Below are 23,026 nucleotides of genomic sequence, written 5' to 3'. Positions count from 1 at the left end.
CAAAACCTTCCTTTTTAATACAAATGAGTCACGCCTAAGGTAAGCCCTGCCAGCCCATAGGGCAGGGTGCAGTGTAATTGAAAAGTTGGACATGCACTTCTTAGTTTCACATGTCCTGTTAGAGAAAAATCTTAAATTCATTTTTCACTACTGCAAGGCCTACTCTCCCACAGGATAATATTGGTGTTACCTTATTACATTTAATAAGTGATCATTTCCAAATGGGAGCAGTTAACCAGTTCACCAATTGGTGCTTTTGGAACTGAAATGAAAAATCCTCTCTCACGTGAAGTTGAATTGTAAATTACAATTTTGAAAATGGCGCTTTTAGAAATTTGGTATTTTCTTGCCTTAGCCATTTACTGTGCGCAGTTTGTCCCTGGGTCACATGACTGGATATAGCTGACAGTTGGGCTTTCTGTATTCCTTCTTGACAGCCGCACATAGCAGAGAGCTTGGGTTTGCCTGGATGGTTCATCACAGGCAGGATGGAAGGGTGGAACTGAGCACAGACGTACTTATACTTGATTAGGCTGTATCCTGCCTCCACACAAAGGGCTGCATAACCACTGAAGTTAGTCTGGAGCCATGACAGGGAAGGCAGGAAGCCTGTGGACTTCAAAGGGAAACCTCTAGCAGCTTCTCTCACTTCAAAGGAAGGCCCGTGTATAAATATTGAACCCCAGACACCAACTTTCATTACACTTCTGGACATGTAAATACTGTATCAGGACGGACGACCGTGCTGCTGAAAGGACTGCCACTCTGCTGGACTGCTGCTCTGAAGGACTGCTGCCCTGCGATGCTGACCTACTGTCTGCTGCCCTCTTGCCTGAGTGAGAAGGACTGTAACTGCATCTATTGAGCCCAGGACCCCAGAGTTACTGCAAGGGCTAGTTGGATGGCCTCCTGACAAGACCCTCAGGGACAGAAGGCTCCAACAACCTTGAACCCAGCACCAAGACTCTGCCATCTGACAGTCCTACCCTGCCAAGTGGTGTCACCACAGGCATGAACCCTTGGAATTGGGCCTGAATGTGCGTTGCCAGCCCATCTGTTTATCCAGCTGGACGGACGCATCACCTCCTTTTGCGTGGGCAAATCCAAGCAGAACTGAGGTATTGACTCTGCTGCAAGGATTCTCTCAGCCTAAGTACTCCACATCGCCCTTGCAGCTCGCATTGGAACCGCCATTGTGCAAAACTTCACCAATGCAGGCCCTCGCATCACAAATCTCTTGTTAGCCTAAAGGATAACACAGGGTTTTGCATCACAGCCTCACAGCTCTCCAGAACCGAAGCATCACCTTGCCTATGCAACGCATCCTTGACGCCAGACTTCACATTACAAGCACTCATTGACGGGATCCTCAACGCTGACACAGGACCTCCCATTGCAGCTCTGCAACACCTTGGAACCGATCCATCGCCTCAGCTGTGCGACACATCCTTGGCACAGGACCTCGCAACACTCCGCAACCAAGACTTAAGGTACTCTTGTTCAGTGGGTCTACCTGGATCCCTGTAGCCAACCCGTGCTCCATCGTGGTGAGCTTGAACTTGTGACCTTGTCCGGGTCTGGTGCAACCAGATATCCACAGTTGCCTCTTTGTGCAAAATTTGTGGCCATCTTAAAGGGATTGGGGTACACTTGGCTACAAGTAAAGGTTGCTCATTTCACTGATCGTCTGGTGGTAGCTTCAAAGGAATAAACATTCGCCAACTGAGAGTCTTTTTTCCCCTCCTTAGCAGGGGGCATTGATATACTGATGCCACAACTAAAACCAGCCAGTGCATATACAACGATGCATCAAGACATGCCACTCAAGTTATTTTGTTATTTTTCTCTTCGGTCATGTTTCCCATGCCATGCTACCAAAAAAACCAATGTGCAACCTCTTAGGAGATGAAAAGAGCCACCTTGGTACGTCTTACAATGTCATGCAAGTGAATCAAGGAAAACTAAAGCATTTACTGTTAATATTGTTTCCAAAGCATTATTCATGCATATAGAGTTCAGAGAGAGAAATTGTGAAACGTCTTACATGCTTGCCTACAGAATATTGAATTGAGTGTTCTAATTATCTTTTAAATATTCTTAGGTTCTATTTATTCTGGAAATAATAGATGAACAGATTGATGAGATGCATTGGGAAGCCAGGAAAGGTCAGAGCGTTCTGTAGCTGAGATAGCAGAGCGGGTCTTCCCTAGGTCCCTGTTTTAAATCTGTTTGGAAGGACTTTACTAGCCACAAAATATCATCGCACAGCAACGCAGCTACTGCCGGCGAAATAGGGCAGCATGTTGATTCTCTTGCAGTACAGCGCCAAAACCCTCGTTCAGTCCCACTCGCTCACGGGTTTAGTTTTCATCTTTGGCGCCGTAGCACTTTTTATTTTAATTTTTCTCGTATTTGCTTTCAAATATAAAGGTCTTTCTACATCAGCGTTGGTTGTGCTTGTGGGGCTGCGAGTGGAGTGGACTTTGCAACTCTCTGCACACTTCTACTCTGCCTAGGGTTCACAATCGCTTGGCCCACGGTAAACGTGTATCGATTGTGTTGCTACAGTGTGTTGCTACAACAGTATTTAAATACCTAAATGTCTAGAAATGTGATTGTTACAGGCAAGCACTGACGGAGTCAGACATTCAAACAGGAATCATATTTTCAATGTAGCGCTGTGCTTCTAAGGTATAGATGCATCAACAATGCCATTTGCGATTCCTTATTAGCGAAAAATAAGGATTCTCTAATAAGGAATAGCAAAAGGCTATGCATATAGAAATCGCAAAAATACTAGCAATTTCTAAACATTCCTTAATTGCGACTCGCAAATTGCGAGTCGCAATTAAGGAATACCTCCCCATTCATTCCTATGGGCCTAGAGGCCCATAGGAATGAATGGGAAGACATTCTCAATTTGCGATTCTCAATTAGAGAATCGCAATTTGAGAATGCAATTTCAAGGGTGCCAGGGTGTCAAAAGGACACCCTGTTGCACCCCTGAAATCTGCATATGAGAACATCTTGCACACACACATGCCCCAAGGGCATGTGTGTGTGTAAAATGGAACTTTGAAAAATGCAAATTATCATGAAGTTCAACTTCATGGTAATTTGCTCCCCCTAATAGCGAAATCGCTAATTTTTTTACTTTGATGCATTGTTTTTAAGAAATCTCAATTTGAGATTCCTTAAATGCAATTGCAATTTAAGTAATCGCAATTGCGATTTCTTAAATTGCGATTTTTGCATCCCAATTGCAAAATACTGGTTGCAAAGGGGAGAACCTGCCCATTTGCGACCGGTTTTTCCTTTGATGCATCTATACCTAAGCTCCTCTTCTGAATGGGTGTGCAATCCTCACAAGTGGTTTTGAGGATTTCGAGCGGCAAGTTGCAAATAAGGTCCTTCGATAAGTCATAAAAACAAGCATGTATTTTAATTACGTTACTACTCATGTAACAGTCTTAAGTTTCAAATTGTTAAATTAAGTGATAAATCGCCCTGTAGTACAGTTTTTGCCATTCTCCTGCAGAAAGTGGGTTTAAGGCCCTCTGACTTTGTTCTATTCCTTTGATAATTTAGGAAGGATTAACCAGCATGTATTGGAGCACTATTTGTTTTAATGATACTTATTTTATTTCCCCTGATAGGCCAACAGATGTTGAAAATGTATTTACATAAATGTATATGTGTCTACAATTCATTTTACTGACAGCTGTCTTGGGATGCATCAGATACCTGATGGATAGCAGTGCCTTTGGTTTTCACCAGGATCTTTTATTGTCACTCACAACGTTACAGGCACCCTGCTCTCCAATCTTGAGTGCTACAAACAAAAGTTAACTCTTCTGCTGCGTTTAACTTTCCTGCAACCTTACTGAAGCTAAAATGATCGTTTGCCCATGTCTGGTGAACTCCACCTCCAATCACTGTGATTTTCTGATCAGGTTAGGATCGCCCACATTAACAACAAAATAAAATATAGCAGCTCTTATAGAGTTTAAAGTGAATGCTTCATACATTAGTGTGGCATACATTGTGTTTTCATTTTGTGGGTATGCTCACTTTATGCCCCGACAACCCTTTATCAAAGACAGAGCAACATATTTAATTTTTTGCTGCCAAGGAAACCCAGGCAGCTTTACGTTATATTGCTGTCTTCATCAACGCTATGGCTTTGCATGGTATAGCCTATTTTTACTTTTGTGGCTGTCGCCTTTTGTGGCTGTGGCAGATGTCACCCTATTTTAAGTCACATTCTCCTTCAGGACGAATTAAAATGCTTCCATTGTTTCAATGGGTTGATCATCTTTTCACACTTACATCACACTCAAAAATTGCTCTTTCCCATTGACATTTATGGGATCGCTCTCTGACTTCATCCTCATTAAGTAGTCAACAGTTGATAGGTAAGCATGCCAGCTCCGACTGTCCCTTCATTACTTGCTAGGCATACAGATGAATAGGAATCTAGTCACCTCTGGGTCACAGGAGAACCTGGCTTTCATTTTCAATGACAATATCGTTTTAGTGTCAGTCTACTTTTCAGTGCTCTACTGCTCTTATTAATGAAGGTAAGATCGTGTGAGCATATACCAGGTTTACAGTGGTCGCGAGTTCTCCTCGCACAGAGCAGGTTAAACATGTGCAACAGTCAAGCTAGCTTCCAGGACCGGTTTTAGCGCTGGTCGCGCCAGGTGCCACAGTCTTTTTTTGGCGCCCCACCATGACCTTCTTCTTTTTTTTTTTTTTATTGTTTTTATTGCCACCATGACCTTCTTCTTTATGAATTCTCTCACTATCACTCTCCAGCAGTGCACCTCTTCTTTACACAGTCCCTCTCTGACAAACATTTAATTTTTTTCTAGCGCTACTCACAGTTCACTCACATTCAGTTCCGTGATCTGCATGGTACAGGTTGTTTGCAGCAGGCACATTAACCATCTGTGCTATTTTATAATGAGCCAAAACTGCCACAAGACAAAATTTCTATCTCTCACCAGTATGAACATTAATCACCGTGATATCTTGCTATTTCTATTGTTGCCTGAAAAGTACTGGATGCACAAGAATGTTCACGTGCTTTTGAACCAACATTTTCAGACATAGCGCCCCCACCCAAAGTCAGAGCCAGGTGCAGCTGTACCAGTGGTGTAACGCAGTCTCCCGCACCCCCTGTGGCGCGGGGGGGCAAGTCCCAGGGGCACCCTCAGCACAGTACTCTGCCCGGACAACTCCTTAATGAGTCCGAGGGAGCCCCTCCACGTACATTGCAGGGGGTCCCCTCAAGTTTCGTTACGCCAGTGAACTGCACCGGTCGCACCACCCTAAAGCCGGCCCTGCTAGCTTCCCATTCAGAACAGGCATAGCCAGGCCAGCAGCGCTGCAAACGTCTTTCACACAGAGATAAGCCATATCATGGAAAGCTGCCCTGCAGACTGTGCTCACACAGAAAGCAGCAGCAACATTGTATTTGGAGGCATATTTGAAAGGCTTGTGTCACTTCTCAATTCGCCAAAGACACCAGTACATTTAAGAGCTATTATTATCTGCTGAAAGAGTAAATGCTTTGATATCACTGCTTTCTGGTAAAGGAAAGTGACCCAGGTGCTGAGAAATATCTGGCCTCATGTTCACTTACAGAGAGAGTCAGGGTATCAGTGACTAGGGAGTACACTGTTTTTGTTGGATTAATGAATTGTCAGTGTCTGGTTGACATTTTAGAGTTTGTGGTGACTTTCCACTTAACCTGGCTCAGTAGAACATTGTATGTATTGTTTTACTGAAAGTTTTAAATGGGGGAATCATATGCATTGTTGCTATCTGAAGCCTTAGCCTGTAGGATTGCTTTAACCAGTCTGTATGCATTCAAGCTCTCACTCACTCTTTTATCTAGCCTCTCATCCATTCTTCACTCATTATTCATTCACGCATGCACTCACCTAGTCTGCTATGTCAGTCACTTATTCATTCATCCATCAGTGCACTTACTCATCCCTACAAATGTTGGCTCACTCCCATATTCACCTAATCACCCGCCACACACACAAATTCTCCAATCAATTAACATGTATTTTGACTTTTAAAAACTGCCAGGCCCATTGACTTTGGCAGTGCCTGTTTTCTCAGTGTCCGTGGATTATGAGGTGGCTGGCAGTGGGTGTGAGGGTGGGACCTGATTCTGGGGTCAGAAGCACAGGCCTTTGCACCTTCATCTCTGGTAGGGAAGCAGCCTACTTGGCCCTACCGTGAATCCTCCCCTTACCCTCATAAATGGAGTTCTTACCCCTCTACATAAGTACTGTGCACATGTTTGAGAGAGAAAGAGAGTGTGGGTGTGTTTCTCTGTTAGTGCCTCTGTGTGTGTTTGTATAATGCTGCCATGTGTTGTATGGATGGGCAATGTGAAATGGCCGCTATGGGGTACTTTGTGAAGGTTGCATAAAATGGTGACTCTCTTTATTCGGTCTTTGTCCCTCTTTTGTACATGACAACCTTTGAGAGGCTGTGCCTGTGGCTGTGCACTAAAGGTCCCATTGATAACTGGTGCACTGCGGAAATGAGCAGTCACATTCTACCAGTTAAAACGCTTGCCCTGCAACAGAACCTGAACCCTTTTATGTCATGCCTTTAATTTCATAGTACCCAACTGCCCTGGGCTAGAAGAGTTTGGCATCTTACAACCCAACACAAATAGCTGGACCTTTGGTGCCAGTTGCTCTTCTATACTTGCCAATGCCTAGAAGAAAACCTTTCATGATACCCTCACAACAAACCAGAATTACTCCGGCAAGAGATGGTAGAAGAAGGGTAATATATGGAAATCCGAGTTTCCTCCTCTGTTTCCATCTCCCTTTAAAGTCGTTACTGAACGTTGCAGTATAGACCCTCTGTAGAAACTATACTCCCAAAACAAATAACTAATTTGCCTTAGAACTAGCCCTGGGTGAAATTTAAATTATTCTGGTGTAATTGTGAATGTCCCAAAAGTGTGCCATTACATCATGTCAGGTAAATAGGCCACCATTCACTGTAAAATTATAGTGCAGGGCCTCAGGAACAATCTGAACATCCAGAGTGGCTGCTGACAGCCAACTCATTTCGTCCATAACTATAGACTTCTTCAGGACACATTTGGTCCAATGATCACAAACTTCCAATTACGGTTATCCTTCAATCCCTACTCTCAGCAGTATATAATATGGTATACGGGCAATTTGAGCTAATCCACCCTTATTTGGTACCCACTTCTAATGTATTGTTTTGTCCAGTCCTGCAGAAAGGGTCTATCACTCAGCATCTGTGGACCACCATGCAAAGTTTACTACATGAGTGGTATGGGTCGAAATGCCCCGAGATGACACTCTGATTGGTGTCGAAAGCCGCATGAACGGGTTCCTTTCACCTCCTATGAAGCAAAACATTAGAATTGAGTACAAATACGGGGTAGATTTGCTCAAATCGCCCGTATGCCATATTCTATACTGCTGAGAGCGGGGATTGAAGGATAAACCATCTTTGGAAGGTTGTGATCATTGGAACTAATGTGCCCTGAAGAAGTCTATTGTTATGGACGAAACATATTGGATGTCTTCACTGTAACGTTTGATACACTTAAGAAAGAAAATAAAAATGAAGAATTAACAATGCTTTGAACTTAAAATTGGGACTTTCTTCACGTTAAAATTGATTGCGGTGCACCTCTAGTTTGGATACTATGGGCCCGATGTAGGTAAATCCCATTTACCGATTTTGAAATACCGAATCTTACCGATTCGGTATTTTAAAATCGGTAAATGGGATGTAGGTCCCAACATCTGGATTCGTTACCGAATCCTTAACAATTCATTAATTACCGATTGGGTAAATACCGAATCGGTAATGCCCATTCTTTCCTATGGGCTTTGAAGCCCATAGGAATGATTAGGCATTACCGATTCGGTATTTACCCAATCGGTATTTAAGGAATTCACAAGGGTGCAGGGGGTGTCACTTTGACACCCTCTAGCACCCCCAAAACGGCCATGTGTGCAATGTGGCACACAGACATGCCCTAAGGGCACGTCTGTCTGTCACATGGCACATGTGTACATGCACAGATGTGCATGTACACAGGAATCGGTTTTTTACCATGGATTTGTATTCCATGGTAAAATACCGATTCTGTAAGCCATGTGCAGCCGGAACATAGGCTACCTACATCACATTTTCGGTAATTTTACCGAATCGTTATCATTACCGAATCGGTAAATATTACCGACTCGGTAAATTTACCTATTCGGTAATGATAACGAATCGGTAAAATTACCGAAAATGTGCCCCTACATCTCCATGGCCCTTTACCGATCGGAAACGGCCGAAAATCGGTATTTTCGGCCGATTCCGATCGGTAAAGGGCTACCTACATCGGGCCCTATATGTCTTTGACCTAAAGGCTGCATCTTGGCAGCAGATGCCTGTAGTGAGTGCACACAGATAGAAACTGAATTGTTGAAACCTACTTACACTGGAACACATTAAAGGTGCGGTTTGGTATGGTCCGCTGCCTTGTTTCTTTAGTGTACTATTCCATAGTTGCTGATTTCAAAGAAATTGTGATTTTTGTGCTCATTTTTTTGCGTGTAATGTGTCCGTGTGTCAAAAAAGGACGCAGGGATGCATTTCACTCTAGAGTAAAGCACTAATTGACATATTTGCTTTCAGAGTATTTACACGTAATTTTGCGTAATTTTCCTGAAATTTTCGTATTTAGGCGAAAGTCAATTATATGAATTTCACACACCACTACTTGGGGCTGGAATTTCTGTGGAATCTACTTAGATCAAGGAGTTGCAAAAATGAAGGAAATGGATAACTGAACTTTATTCGTGAAATCTTTCTCTAGGTGTCAAGCCTCTGAAAGCACATATATTGCTTTTCTGTATTACTGAGACTCCTGTCCTCAGGTGTGCAGCCTTTTGTAGCCTGTTTGACAGGAAGCGGGCCCAAGTTGTGGGGGGAGGAGGCCCCAGCCACCTCCAAAGCACTCCATGACAATGGTTATGAACAGGGTCGCAGTGTCAATAGCAGAGACGAAAGGATATAGGCCCATGTAGTCAAGAAGAGAAGAGGGTCCATCATGGAGGATTTAACACACCGTAGTGACAAATGAAGGAGGGGGCGGGAGGAATATCACAGCGCAGGGCTGAGTTTTGAAGAAGCGGCCATGAAATAAGATTTGCCAAGAACATCAGCGTGAAGCTCTTCCTCAGACGAGGGTTAGGGATGCTGGCTTGGCACCATTTGCTAAGAGAGTGGTTGGGGCAAAGTCAGTAACAGAATGTAAACAGTCCTGAGCAAGACACATGATCACAGTACTAGAGAAAAGGCAGAACTGCACACAGCATGGAGACTGTGCTGTTGCATGAGGAAGGACAGACTAGAAGGACCCTAAAGTCCTTTTTATAAGAAAACTGAATCAGACAAATGTTCCATGTACCATCCGTAAAATGCATCTCCCCACCACACCACCACGCAGGCCTCACAGAAGTCAACTGCTTCGCATGCATGGGGGTGGGGGGGGAAGAGAATGGTGCCTCGCTCGTTAGTATTTCCAAAGTCATTCTGATTTATGTCAGCATTTGCAGGATTATGTTATTGTTGGGCTTGACAGATGAACCACTCAGTACAACTGATGAATAAACACCGCCTTGTATTCAAATGCACGTATGCTAAAAGTCCTCTGAGATTCTATGCAGGAGAATTAAGTCAGATTTTAGGGGGGGCCTTGGAAGGCAACGTTTTTCTACGTTTCTTTTCACGTCCAACGGCCTTGTTGAAATACCCCTGGGAGTTAACTTGTTTAAGCGCTACAGTGTTTTTAGTGTAATGAATAACTTTTGATTGAGGACAATCGCTGGCGGGCCCCAGTGCCGGCATCTCGGTTTCTGTGACCCACCCCAGCACAGGGCCGCGATTCTGTGCTAGAATGTCTTTCTTTGGCAAACCCGCAGCCATCCAAACCCTGATTAACCTCTGATATTCACCAGGCGCTCTTGATCTACAGGAGCAGGGCGGCGACAAAGAGTTAATGGCAGCCATATGCCTGGGGCATTGTGGGTACCGCTGACCCGAACGTGAACTCTGTGATTGACGGCTGCGGCCTGTTTGTTTCAGGTTTGGCTTGGAGATTACCGAGGAAGAGTTTGAGCTGCTGCTTGACAGGATCCCGCTTGATGAAGATGGAAATGTCAGATACCCTCAGTTCATGGCCATGTTCGACTCCCGGTAGGCACTTTTGTTCTTTTCATTTGCACTAAGTGTAACATGTGGTTTTAAAGTGTAATTAAGATGTATACATGTATCTATATATATGTACCTGTTGAAGAAGATGTCTTAGGTCTCATTGAATGCACATGAAAAATATCCTTTTATTCCATATGCGGTCCAAGCCTCAGTCTGGCGATAATATTGGACCGATTAAGACCGGTGAGTAATGAAAATCCGACAATTTCTGGAATAAACTTTAAGGATGGAGTGAATTCCACTTGCTGAATGTCCTGTATCATAATACACCTGTCATGGAGGAAATTCAGCAGGTGGATTTTTCTTCATATTTAGAGTTTTCTTTAAAAAGTAAAACATGTCAGTTACCAACACACTTTAAATCTGGCTCGATAGTTAGGCACACAATCATAAACAATAATGAATCCTAGGGGAATGTGGATGCAAAACTATACCTTGGGTTTTAAAAGGCCGCTACTAGAAGGCCTTGCAGCTTGCTTACGCCACCAGTTGAGGTTGTTTGCTAGCAGTACTCGCAATTACATGCAGGAGCATCAGCATAGTGCACAGAGGGCACCCTGACACAGGCAGTACACAAAAGGCTGATGCATGGCACTGTGCATTTAGGGGCACATTACACAGAGGTACAGACCAAGCACACCTGTAACTCCCACAATTGGACTTGTCAAATATGTAGGGAACGGGAAATCCTTAAATTGCTGGAAGAAACAGAGGTGTAGCTTCCCTTGGTGCAGCAGGTGCAGTGCACCGCGGCCCAGAGGCCTGAAGGGCCCACTGACCCCTCATTATTGCTGTCTTTTATCATTCAAACAGCATCCGGGGGATTATTTCCATCCTTGCACTGGGGCCCAGGGCACACTGGCTATGCTACTGAGAGGACATGATAAATATGAAATATAATTCACAGACTGAACCAACTCCAACATAAAGATACTATTGTGAAGCAAATTCAGACGGGGAGGGGGGGGATACTCTGCATTTAGAGTTTCTTTCAGAAATTGGAGGGTTTTCAGTTCCCTCCACAATCCAAATGAGTCTATAATTCTGTACAAAACATAGACTACGCAGGTATGGGGATATTTTCCAAGTATAATGAGCTGTAGGCTATCAATTGTCTCTTAAAATACGCAGTAGGGTATCAGAACATATGTCTCGTATACAAAGACTTTGTAAGTATTTTAATTTGGCACATTTTTTTTTGTGCAGCCCAGTATTATAATCTTGGTTTAGAATAACACATTCAAATCCTCCCTTTTTAGGTTTCACCTTCACAGCGCTAGCACTGTGCTTGCAAAATCTCTTGTAAAAATAAAAACAAAAACCTTAAAAGGGGCTTACAGATCCCTCACTCCTTACCATGTATTAGCTTGCTTGTCTCTCTGATTTCTTTCCTATCTGTTGGTTATTGTGTGTGGTCTCCTGTTTCTCTTCGTCTTCCCTTGAGTGTTTGTGTTTTCTGTGGAGCATGGACCAAGTACCTGTTCAGTTTCAATCAATCAATCAGTCATTTGTTAAGCACACTACATACCCGTGAGGGTCTCAAGGTGCTGGGGGGAATGTAGGGGGGGGGGCGCTACTGATCGAACAGCTAGGTCTTTAGTGTCCTCCTGAAGGTCAGCAGGTCTTGTGTCTGTCGTAGGCTCAGTGGGAGGGTGTTCCATGTCTTGGCGGCGAGGTGGGAGAAGGATCTCCCGCCGGTGGTTGTTCTTGGGATGCGCGGGACGGTGGCGAGTGAGAGGTCGGCGGAGCGTAGCTGGTGGTTGGGGGTGTAGAAGGAGAGCCGTCTGTTGAGGTAGGCTGGGCCGGTCTTGTGGAGTGCCTTGTGTGCATGGATGAGGAGCTTGAAGGATATCCTCTTGTTGACAGGGAGCCAGTGCAGGTTTCTCAGGTGGGGGGTGATGTGGCCGTGTCTTGGTACACCGAGGATCAGTCGTGCCGAGGCGTTTTGGATGCGTTGTAGTCGATTGATGAGCTTGGTCGGGGCTCCCGCGTAGAGGGCGTTTCCGTAGTCGAGTCTGCTGCTGACGAGGACCTGGGTGACTGTCTTTCTTGTATCTGTCGGGATCCATCTGTAGATCTTGCGAAGCATCATCAATCAATCAGTGACACTTATATGGCGCGCTAACTACCCGTAGGGTCTCAAGGCGCTGGGGGGGGGGTGCCGCTACTGCTCGAACAGCCAGGTATTCAGCTTCTTCCTGAAGGCGAGGTGGTCTTGGGTCAGGCGCAGGTCGGTCGGGAGGGAGTTCCAGGTCTTGGCGGCCAGGTAGGAGAAGGACCTTCCTCCCGTAGTCGCTCTTCGGATGCGGGGGACGGCGGCGAGGGCGTGGTTGGCTGATCGGAGGTGGCGGTTGGGCGCGTAGAAGTTGATTCGGCTGTTGAGGTAGCTCGGACCCTGGTCGTGTAGGGCTTTGTGTGCGTGGGTGAGGAGGCGGAAGGTGATTCTTTTGTTGACGGGGAGCCAGTGGAGGTCTCTCAGATGTCCGGTGATGTGGCTGGTTCGTGGGATGTCGAGGATGAGTCTGGCTGAGGCGTTCTGGATCCGCTGGAGTCTCTTCTGGAGCTTGGCGGTGGTACCGGCGTAGAGGGCGTTGCCGTAGTCCAGTCGGCTGGTGACGAGGGCCTGGGTGACGGTCCTCCTGGTCTCGGTGGGGATCCACCAGAAGATCTTCCGTAGCATGCGTAGGATGTTGAAGCAAGCCGAGGAGACGTTGTTGACTTGTCTGGTCATGGATAGGGAGGAGTCCAGGATGAAGCCCAGGTTGCGTGCATGGTCTGTCGGTTTGGGTGCGGTGCCCAGGGCGGGAGGCCACCAGGAGTCGTCCCAGGCGGAGGGTGAAGAGCCCAGGATGAGGACCTCCGTCTTGTCAGAGTTCAGTTTCAGGCGGCTGGTCGTCATCCACTCGGCTACCTCTTTCATCCCTTCGTGCAGGTTGGCTCTGGCGGAGGCGGGGTCGTTGGTCAGGGAGAGGATCAGCTGGGTGTCGTCGGCGTAGGAGATTATGCTGAGGTTGTGTTTGCGTACGATGGCTGCGAGGGGGCTCATGTAGACGTTGAAGAGGGTGGGGCTCAGAGATGACCCTTGGGGGACGCCGCAGATGACTTCGGAGGCTTCTGACTTGAATGGTGGTAGGCGGACTCTCTGTGTTCTTCCGTCGAGGAAGGAGATGATCCATTCCAGCGCCTTGTCCTGGATTCCGACGTTGCTGAGGCGCTGTACTAGGGTGCGGTGGCAGACAGTGTCGAATGCCGCGGAGAGGTCTAGGAGGATGAGGGCCGCTGTTTCTCCATTGTCCATCAGGGCTCGGATGTCATCGGTGGCGGCGATGAGGGCGGTCTCGGTGCTGTGATTGGCTCGGAAGCCTGACTGTGAGGGGTCGAGGGATCCGTTCGTCTCGAGGAAGGCGGCCATCTGCTTGTTGACGGTCTTCTCGATGACTTTGGCTGGAAACGGGAGGAGCGAGATGGGGCGGTAGTTCTTGAGTTCAGTGGGGTCCGCTGTTGGTTTCTTGAGGAGAGCGCTGAGTTCGGCGTGTTTCCAGCTCTCAGGGAAGGTGGCGGTGTCGAAGGAGGTGTTGATGATGTCCCGCAGGTGGGGTGCGATGACAGCGTCGGCCTTGTTGAAGACGTGGTGAGGGCAGGGGTCGGTCGGTGATCCGGAGTGGATGGAGTTCATTGTGCGTATGGTGTCTTCGGTGCTGATCGAGGTCCAGGCGTGGAGGGTGGTGGTGGGGGGTGGTTGTTCGGTCATGGTGTGCGTTGGTTGGTTGTTGAAGCTGTTGTGTATGTCCGAGATCTTGTTGTGGAAGTATGAAGCGAGGGAGTTGCAGAGGTCTTGCGATGGGGTGATGTCGTTGTTTCCTGCGCTGGGGTTGGAGAGCTCTTTCACGATGTTGAAGAGCTCCTTGCAGTTGTGTGCGTTGTTGTCCAACCGGTCCTTGAATGCTGTTTTCTTGGCGGCGCGGATCAGCTGGTGGTGCTTCCGGGTGGCAAGCTTGAGCATGCGGAGGGTGATGAAGCAGGAGGAGGAGAGGGAGTTGACTTGCTTGGTCATTGAGAGCATTGAGTCGAGGATGATTCCCAGGTTGCATGCCTGGTTGGTGGGGGTCGGGGCTGCCCCCAGTGCTGTTGGCCACCAGGAGTCGTCCCAGGCTGATGGGTTGGAGCCGAGGATGAGGACCTCTGTCTTGTCCGAGTTCAGCTTCAGACGGCTGATCTTCATCCAGTCGGCGACGGCCTTCATTCCTTCATGGAGGTTGGCTTTGGCGGTGATGGGGTCCTTGGTGAGGGAGACGATCAGTTGAGTGTCGTCGGTGTAGGAGATTATGTTGAGGTCGTGCTGTCGGGCGACGTGTGCAAGCGGGGCCATGTAAATGTTGAACAGTGTCGGGCTGAGGGAGGATCCTTGGGGTACGCTGCAGATGATCTCGGAGGCTTCGGAACGGAACGGGGGGAGGCGGACGCTCTGGGTTCTGCCGGAGAGGAAGGAGGTGGTCCATTCCAGAGCCTTGTCTCGGATCCCTGTGGCGTGGAGTCGTGCACGTAGTGTGCGGTGGAAGACGGTGTCAAAGGCGGCGGAGAGGTCTAGGGGGATGAGTGCTGCAGTCTCCCTGTTGTCTAGCAGGGTCCTGATGTCGTCGGTGGTGGCGATGAGGGCGGTCTCGGTGCTGTGGTTGCTGCGGAACCCTGACTGGGAAGGGTCCATGATTCTGTTTGAAGTCTTCATCCACCGCTTTTATTGCTGGTGCTCTTTTTTATTTGATATGTGTTTGCAGTCCCTCTCCTTAACCCCTGCCCTCCACTCACTCTTGGTTCTTTTTCAACCACTCCCTCTCTCCGTTCTTTTGCATCTTTTCCCCCTCTGTTCTGTTTTAGTCACCCCTGGCCTCCTCCGGCTCTCATTTTTTTTCACTCGTCCCCTGCACTCTCCCACTCTCCGTAATGTTTCATATTTCTCTCACCCTCTGTTCTCCGCTCTGTTTTGTATTGCGACCTCCCCGTCACCCTCTCCATTGTGTTAAACCCACCCGCTCTCCCCCTGCTCTCTATTGTTTTTTCATCCCCTCCGCTGTCCGTTTCTTTCCACCCCTGTCCTCTCCCCTCGTGTTGCTTGACCCCTCAGGGCAATTTTGAGATATTGCACAGCAGCACAGGTTGCTGTACAACATGGCTTTAAATACTAGAAAAATGCTAGGGCGTGGTCAGTGCTGGCCAGGTCCTTGTGTTTTCTTATACTGAAAGCCATGTTGCACAGCAGCTCGTGCTGCTGCACAGTATTTAAACAAACATTAACAAAGCCAATAGATCTCGCATAGGCAAAACCTATTGACTTTGCTTAAGCCTATTTTTTTTTATTTTACATTGTTCTGCCACCAATCTTTAAAAGAGTACAAGCATTCAGATTGCCAAATGCTTTCGCTTTGGTAAAAATGTTTTCTCAAGTTTCACCAAAGCATGTCTTAAAGCTACAATACAGCGAGCAGTAGTGCATCTTCTCTAATACATTCAAAGCACATTCGGCAGCAATGCACAATTCCTTCACAAACATAATGACAGAACGGGTGCAGTAAGGGCAGCAGCAGTGCAATGTTCCTTAAAACAATTGTGGTGTGTTAGACCTGGCATCATTAGCGTGAGTCTCCCTTCCATTTTTGACGGATTGCCTCCTCTGTTTTGATATATGTTTGCTGGATTTATGCTTCGGGCACTGTGCCACTGCTAATCAGTGCCACAGTGCAAGTGCTCCCTATGTTAAATTGATATACTGATTGGATTCCATGATTGGGTTATTTGATTTATCTGTCAGCCCCTAGTACAGTGCACCATGTGTGCCCAGGGCTTTTAAGTCAAATGCTGCTGGTGGGCTTGCAGCACTGGTTGTGCCACCCACAGAAGCAGCTTGTAAAATGAGTCTCAGGCCTGCCATTGCAAGGTCTGTGTGCAGTCTAGCACTGCCATGTCTACTTGGCCAAGTGAACCCACTTGCCAGTCCCTAAACCTTCCCTTTGCTTCATATTAGACACCCCTATGATAGGCCCAAGTGCAGGGTGCATTGTAAGTATAAGGTAGGACATGCTATGGTGTGTGTAGCATGTTCTAATAGTGAATTACAGCCCTTTTCTTTTTGTTTTTCCCTATTGAAGGCTACCTGTTCTCATAGGCCAGAATGGGCAGTTAGATTATTACATTCTTATAATCCTAACTGACTCAGGGAACATGGTAGAAATTAGAATTTAGTATGCCTGAACTCAGAATAATAAAATACATCTTTTAGTAAAGGTTATTTTAATATTCTGTGTTTGCAAATACCACTGTTAGAAAGCATGTCTTTGCTTGCCTAACCATTTGAACCTGCCTCTGCTGGGTTGTGTATTCCTTGTCTGGGTTTGTGAGTGACAGGGCTGGGGAATTCCAGGAGACAGGCTGGGACATCCCAGAGGTGAATAGAGAGATTTACATCCAGATGGGAGGGAGGAGTGCACCTGGGACCTGAATAGGGCTGGGCCTTCCCTCTACAATGCTGGCTCCATCCCCGGTGGCTTGTCTGATGTCTCTGCCCTGCACTGTGAAAGGAGAGAAGGAATCATGTCAACAGAGTGCTCCAGAGTTGTATCTTCCCTCCTCTGTGCTGGCTCCACCTCCTGGGGGGCGGCTGATGTCTCTGCCCTGCACAGTGAAAGAAAGAAGAGAGTCATGTAAACAAAGTGCTCAGGAACTGGTTTGGACTAGGCAGAGGCCTCTCTGCCTTCAGAGCCTTCAGAGAACAAAGGATTTTGGGGTATAAATATTGGGACCCTGATCCCAAGAAATTAGATCACTTCTGGAACAAGAAACCTTTCTGCCAAGGAGAAGAACCAAGGAAGCTGCAGGAGTTTGGACTGCCTCTCTGCCAGTGTGCTGTTTGCTGGGTTGGACTGCAGTGGTTGCTTCATTGCCAAGGGAAAGGAGAAGGAACTTTGTAAGGACTTTCATCTACAGAATATTCTCCAAGGGCTTGAACTGTGCTTGCCTCCTCCTGAAGTCTCTGAGACAAAATACTTCACCTCCAGCTCCCTCCTGAATTTCCTTGCTGGGAATTCTGACTCCAGACACTTGCGTGCCGCTGGGAGCTGGAAGCACTACGCATCGAGAAGAAGCGTGTCGCCGCCGCAGCTGAAATCATCGCAACTTCGGAGAACCGAGCCTTCGTCGCATCTCCCTAGAAGCGTGTGTTCATCGAAGCTGCCTGCTGTCGCATCGCCGGAGAAGTGTTACGCCATCGAGAGAGTCGCCATCGCATCACCGGAGAAGCGTGTCGCAGGGCCTGTCGTGGCTCCAAAGTACAGAGTCGTCGCAAGGCTGCCAGGGCGTCATCGCATCATCATCGCATCGCTGCATCAAGGGCACCATCTTCTCGCATCGCAACCGGATCATCGCATCGCATCAAGGCGCCATCTTGCGCACCGCAACAGGCCCGCAGGCCGAGAATCTTCGCATTACCTCCGCACCGGTAAGGCTCACGACGAGTCTCCTACTCTGCGCAAGCATTGAGGAAGGACGCAACCGTTCCCCCGGGTCACGGAACCGACACATCTCCAATTTTGCGAGCCTTTTGTTCACTTTGCGTTACGCATCCAGGTACTTTGTTGAGAATTTTGTCGCATTTAACAGCAACTTAATCTAAGAGACTTTAATCATCTTTTAAATAATCTTAAGTGTAGTATTGTGGATTTTTGTCATTTGTGGTCTTGTATTTAAGTCTATATAAAGAATACTTATTTTTATAAAACCTGTGTTGTGTCCATCTGTAGTGTTATCACTGTATTACTGTGTATATTCACAAATGCTTAACACACTGCCTCTGAGATAAGCCTGTCTGCTCGTGCCAAGCTACCAAGGGGGTGAGCAGGGGTTATTAAGGAGTGTAATCCCCTTATCCTGACTTAGAAGTAAACGTCCCTATTTGGACAAAGGTGATAACCATTGCCAACTAGAGACCCCCAGATCTAACATGGTGTATAGCTCATACAGCAGCAGAAGAAGCTTTACACAAACATGTGCACACATACCGAACAAGCACATCATGGGTGGTAGCAGTCCAGATTTCTATTGCCCTCCATATCTCTCTGTTACAAACACACATATGTGCACAGTGCAGGCACAACACATGCAGCAGCAGAAACGCTTCCACCAGACTCACCGAACAAGTGTAGTAGCAGTAGCAGTGCAAGCTTCTTTAAATGCACAGGCTGAATGGGATATCATAGACAATGCTGGCTCTACTTCCACACACACACAACAGGTAATACACAGATAGCAGCAGCACAAGTTACCCTCACACACTAAGAACAGATACAGTGCAGCCACCCTTGGTGTAAACCTTTGGCCCAGGCCACCTTCCTGAACTAATATCTTCTTGCGCCTGCTTCCACTCATCTCCTCTGCCCCTTGTGCTGCTGATGTCATCTTGCTGACCAATAGCAAAGGCGTTGGTGATGGAAGGTGACCAGAGGACTAGACTGGTCCTGCAGAGCAAGTGGCTGGGCCTGGTGATTCTGTGGCACAGAAATAGAGGTAGGAGGTTCTGGGGAAGAAGGCAGACTGGAAGGAGATACCACAGGGCTATTGCGGTGCTGGCAGAGCACTGGGTATTTGCAGGAGGAACAAACATTGGCAACAACAATAGACCTCGCCTTTGAGACCTATTGGCTTTGCCAATGGTTTATAGTCATCGCGGATGGTGTGCAGTATGGCTACAGAACTAACAAAAAAGCTTTTGACACTGCCCAAAAAGAATAAAAAGCAGTGGCGTCATTTTGTAGGTGTGTGCACTATGCATGTGCATTCTTACAAAATGACGCTGCCGATTTTTTTTCTCTTTAGTTACTGATCCAAGATGAATCTGCAACTAAAAAGAAAAAAAATTCGTAAAAGCTTATTTTTAAAAACTAAAGCAGTAGGGGATGAGCAACACAGAAGGGGCAGAAGCAGTGGGGGCGAGGCAACACAGTGGACGGGGGGCAGAAGTAACACGGAGGCAGAGGCTCCAAGGTGGAGCATAGGTGGGGGACAGAAGTTATATGTAGGTGGTAATGGATATGGAGAGAGAGCAAAGTGGAGCACATGGCAAAGCAAAGGGCCGAAAAAGAGCAGTGGGGAGGTGGAAGTACATGGATGAGAAAGCAACATGGGGGAGTGGGGAGAATCATACTGGCGAGAGAGAGGAATACGTAGCGTGGCAGACAGTGAGAGAGTATGAGAGGGAGACAGCTGGGAAACATATGTACTGTTATGCAGTGGTTAAACAAAATGAAAAAGGTAGTCCCTCAAAAGTGAGCAGTCAAAGGACACAAGTAATGTATCCATGATCCAGGGAAGGAACAGGAACAAGCCTCAAAAGAGAAAGGGAAGCCTACACACTAATGAATAAGAAACAAGCACATGTGAGTAACAATAAAGCCAGCCATTGGTAAGCAGTTGGTAGGCTCTAAGCCTATTGTAAGCCAACAATACAGAAAGGAACAGCAGCGCAGGGCAGAGGGGGGTGGGATTGAAGTATAAGAGGGAGACAGCTAAAAAACACATGCACTCATGTGTAGTGTTTAATCAAAAAGAAAAAGTTGTGCCTGAAAATTGAGCAATGGAAGGACATAAGTGATGAATCCATGTTCCAGGAAGGGACACACACAAGAAGAGAAAGGAAAGCCTATGCTCCCCAATGAATAAGAAGCAAGCAAATGTGAGTGACAATAAAGCGAACTAATGGTTAGCAATAGGCGGCCTCTAACCCCACTGTAAGCTAACAATATATCTTCTACTTCTAGTAGGTGAGACCTAAAACGCCTCGAGTGGAGGATGAGGCAGGAAGCCAGTGGAGCCAGTATAGATGAATGAAGGAGCATCTGAAGCCCACTGATAGTTTCGCATGCTGAAAATTTAACATGTTGTGCTGATTTGCATAAAATGTGCCCTAGTCATAAATGAGAGAGGGTGGTGTAATAAGGCATGTTTTGCACTGTAGAATAAATGGTGACTTATGACTTTTGTGACTCAGCGGCGACGTAACAAATGCGGCCAATTTACAACGTGACGCATCTAGGGAGATGCGTCACGTTGTAAAGCCCTGCTTCACATTATACCTGCATCAGGTATAATGTACGCAGGGTGGGCCTTCCCACACAGTAAAGCTTTGTATAAGTGACGCAGTGAAAACTATAAGATTTCACTGCGCCACTTCTAGGAGTCAAAAACGTACGCTTGCTTGAAGCAGGCGTAAGGAGTGACACAGTAGAATGAGTATAGGCCTCCCATGCATTGCTGGAGTTGCATTGTGTTTGTGACACGACTCCAGCAATGTGTGACCTTTGGACCAACAGATGCATCAGAATTTCTGACGTATCTGTCAATCCTTGCGCAATTCCTGTACAACGGCAAAAATTACAAACTGAACTGTCACACTAACTGTAAATCATCCAATGTGATCTACGCTATCCGCTGTCCCTGCGATCTCCTGTACATCGGCCAAACCACCCAAATGGTCAAACAGCGGATAATTCAACATAAGAGCAGGATAAATTGCCAGGTCCTTTCGGCACCACTGGTGTCACATTTCATTGAATATAAACATCGGGACACTGATCTGCGTTGGCAGGTTATTGAACATCTCAAACTCCCCATCAGAGGTGGGAACATAACCAATTTACTAAATCGAGCAGAATGCAAATGGATTTCCCTGGCTGACTCTGTAAATCATGGACTAAACATTCTTGATGAGTGGAATAGTACTGTTACCTCATGAAAGGTCCTCCCTATCCTGAACATTCTCCCAACCCTGATCCCATTGAACCTAGTTCCACTGTTCATATGACCGATCTGGTTCATGATACTATGATTATGCCAGTTTCATTGAGTGATTATTAGATATGTTGATGCCTTATGATGTAACAATGACCAAATGCTTATTCAACTCGACCAAACAATATTCTAAATTGGCTTTTGTTTTAATATAATTGCTGTACCTTTTTATATTGTTCAATAATATCGATAGAGTTGCTATATCTTTGCACAGTCCGATTGTATTCATAATCATTGCATGAGACCTCCATGAAGGTTTTGCGAAGGTCTGATTGCTTCCGGTTGTTTACTTCAATGTACAACAATGCACGTTCACGCGCGCCCTCTTCTCTTTCCACTCCCCTGCCCAACCCTCCCCGCCCCTCGCCTCACGTCATCCGCCCACACCTTCCCCGATTGGCCAACATAGCGAGCACCATTTCTTCTGGTTTCCCCTCATTGCAGTTCGGAACCCTTGCACGCGATTTACACTCCGGCAGCAGTACAGATTGATTCAGGTAACCAAGACCTGAACACCTCACTATCTATTTCCCTTCCTAACTACTGTCTCCCTCTGAGTGTTTGATACCCGGTTCCCTTTTTCAGACGCTGCTTCCTGCAACGTCAGGGACGCCCACTATACAGGTATGATTTGCTATACCGGCGAGTGGCAACCACCTTTATTGCCTTTTTGCGATCTCCATACAGAGGGCTAGACCCTTAATATTTTCTGGTCTCCCCTTTCCTTTCAGATACGCCGATTAAGACACAATACCGTGTCTGCCTCATATATGATGCCTCAATTGTAAGTCGTGCTTGTAGTTCTGTCTCGCCATTATTCCCTCTTATCATAGCTCCACCTTGAATCTTGCCTTTTACCCACTAGTTGCCATTGGAATTGACTGCCTATAGACGACTTGGTACAAACCTGAACCAGCGCTCATTCGAACCCCAGGTATACCTTACCTCCGCGTTCCTTCGCCTCTCCCATATCGCGACTGACCACTCTAACCCACCGCCCCCCCCCTCCCTAGCTCACGCGCTGTGCAATGCATGATCCCTACCACTCAAATAACTCGATCCCTTCATGACTCCCCTTCAGACTATATTGGCTGAATCATTGTTGCACCCGGGCATTCATCATGTGTCTAGTAGTGTTTCACACGGCTCACTCCACCGTGCAGCGGTCGTTTCCCCTTCTCTCGCTTCGGTCCTCATACTGACTTTTTGTCCCCCTGCAGCACTACATCAATTCCTCAACCCTGTCCTGAAGAAGATCCCAACTCATTGTGGATCGAAACGCCGTCGACATTGCAGCGCAATTGTTTGGCGCACTACTACATTTGGCTCATAACTGTGATCTAATGTGTTTAAAACAACCTGAATTTATTTATCGTTTGAGCCATCACTGTATATAACTTTGTCACTCTGCGCCGTTCACGCTGTTCATATCTTTCACTTGCGTCGTCACCTTTCACTTATACACATCACCTTGTCACCAAGTGATTCTTGGGTTGTTGCATGATTTTTTCTTGTACAGTGCTGCTTCCAACTGTATTTCCATGTGTAAATATCTCTGAAAATTGGTGAATTACAAGCCATGTACTAACTAACTGAGCCTCCTTGTTTCCTTCATATGTAATGTTTTTTGCATACATAACCTAATTGCCTATGAATTTGTTACCTATTGGGACATTGTGCTCTATATATACTTCATACCCAGTCCCATTTTGGTTTATGGGTCCTACTCCTGTTTCGTTTCACTGTATTGTAAATACGGCGCATCCATGGTGGCGCAATGGTATCGCAGGCTGGCGCAGGGAAATTTACTCATTTCTACAGATACGTCAGTTTCTTGTAAACCTGCCCCTAAATCACTAGATATCAAAGGTGAAATGGTCTCACACCCATGAATTAGTAGTTG

The 23,026-nt window shown here is 46.6% G+C and overlaps 1 protein-coding gene across 1 annotated transcript in view; it reads left to right on the top strand.

The window, feature by feature from the left end:
* The window catches only part of LOC144821250 (EF-hand calcium-binding domain-containing protein 6-like), a 403,952-nt gene that overhangs the window by 282,841 nt on the left and 98,085 nt on the right, over positions 1–23,026 (top strand). The window contains exon 12 of the mRNA XM_078678029.1: positions 10,162–10,272. Within this exon, the coding sequence (XP_078534155.1) occupies positions 10,162–10,272 (111 nt within the window). The remainder of the gene's footprint in view (positions 1–10,161; positions 10,273–23,026) is intronic.

Source organism: Lissotriton helveticus, chromosome 2_2 (genome assembly GCF_964261635.1).
Source record: "Lissotriton helveticus chromosome 2_2, aLisHel1.1, whole genome shotgun sequence".
Classification (NCBI taxonomy): Eukaryota; Metazoa; Chordata; class Amphibia; order Caudata; family Salamandridae; genus Lissotriton; species Lissotriton helveticus.
The sequence above is the reverse complement of the archived record's forward strand: the minus strand, read 5'-3'. Positions and strand labels throughout refer to the sequence as shown.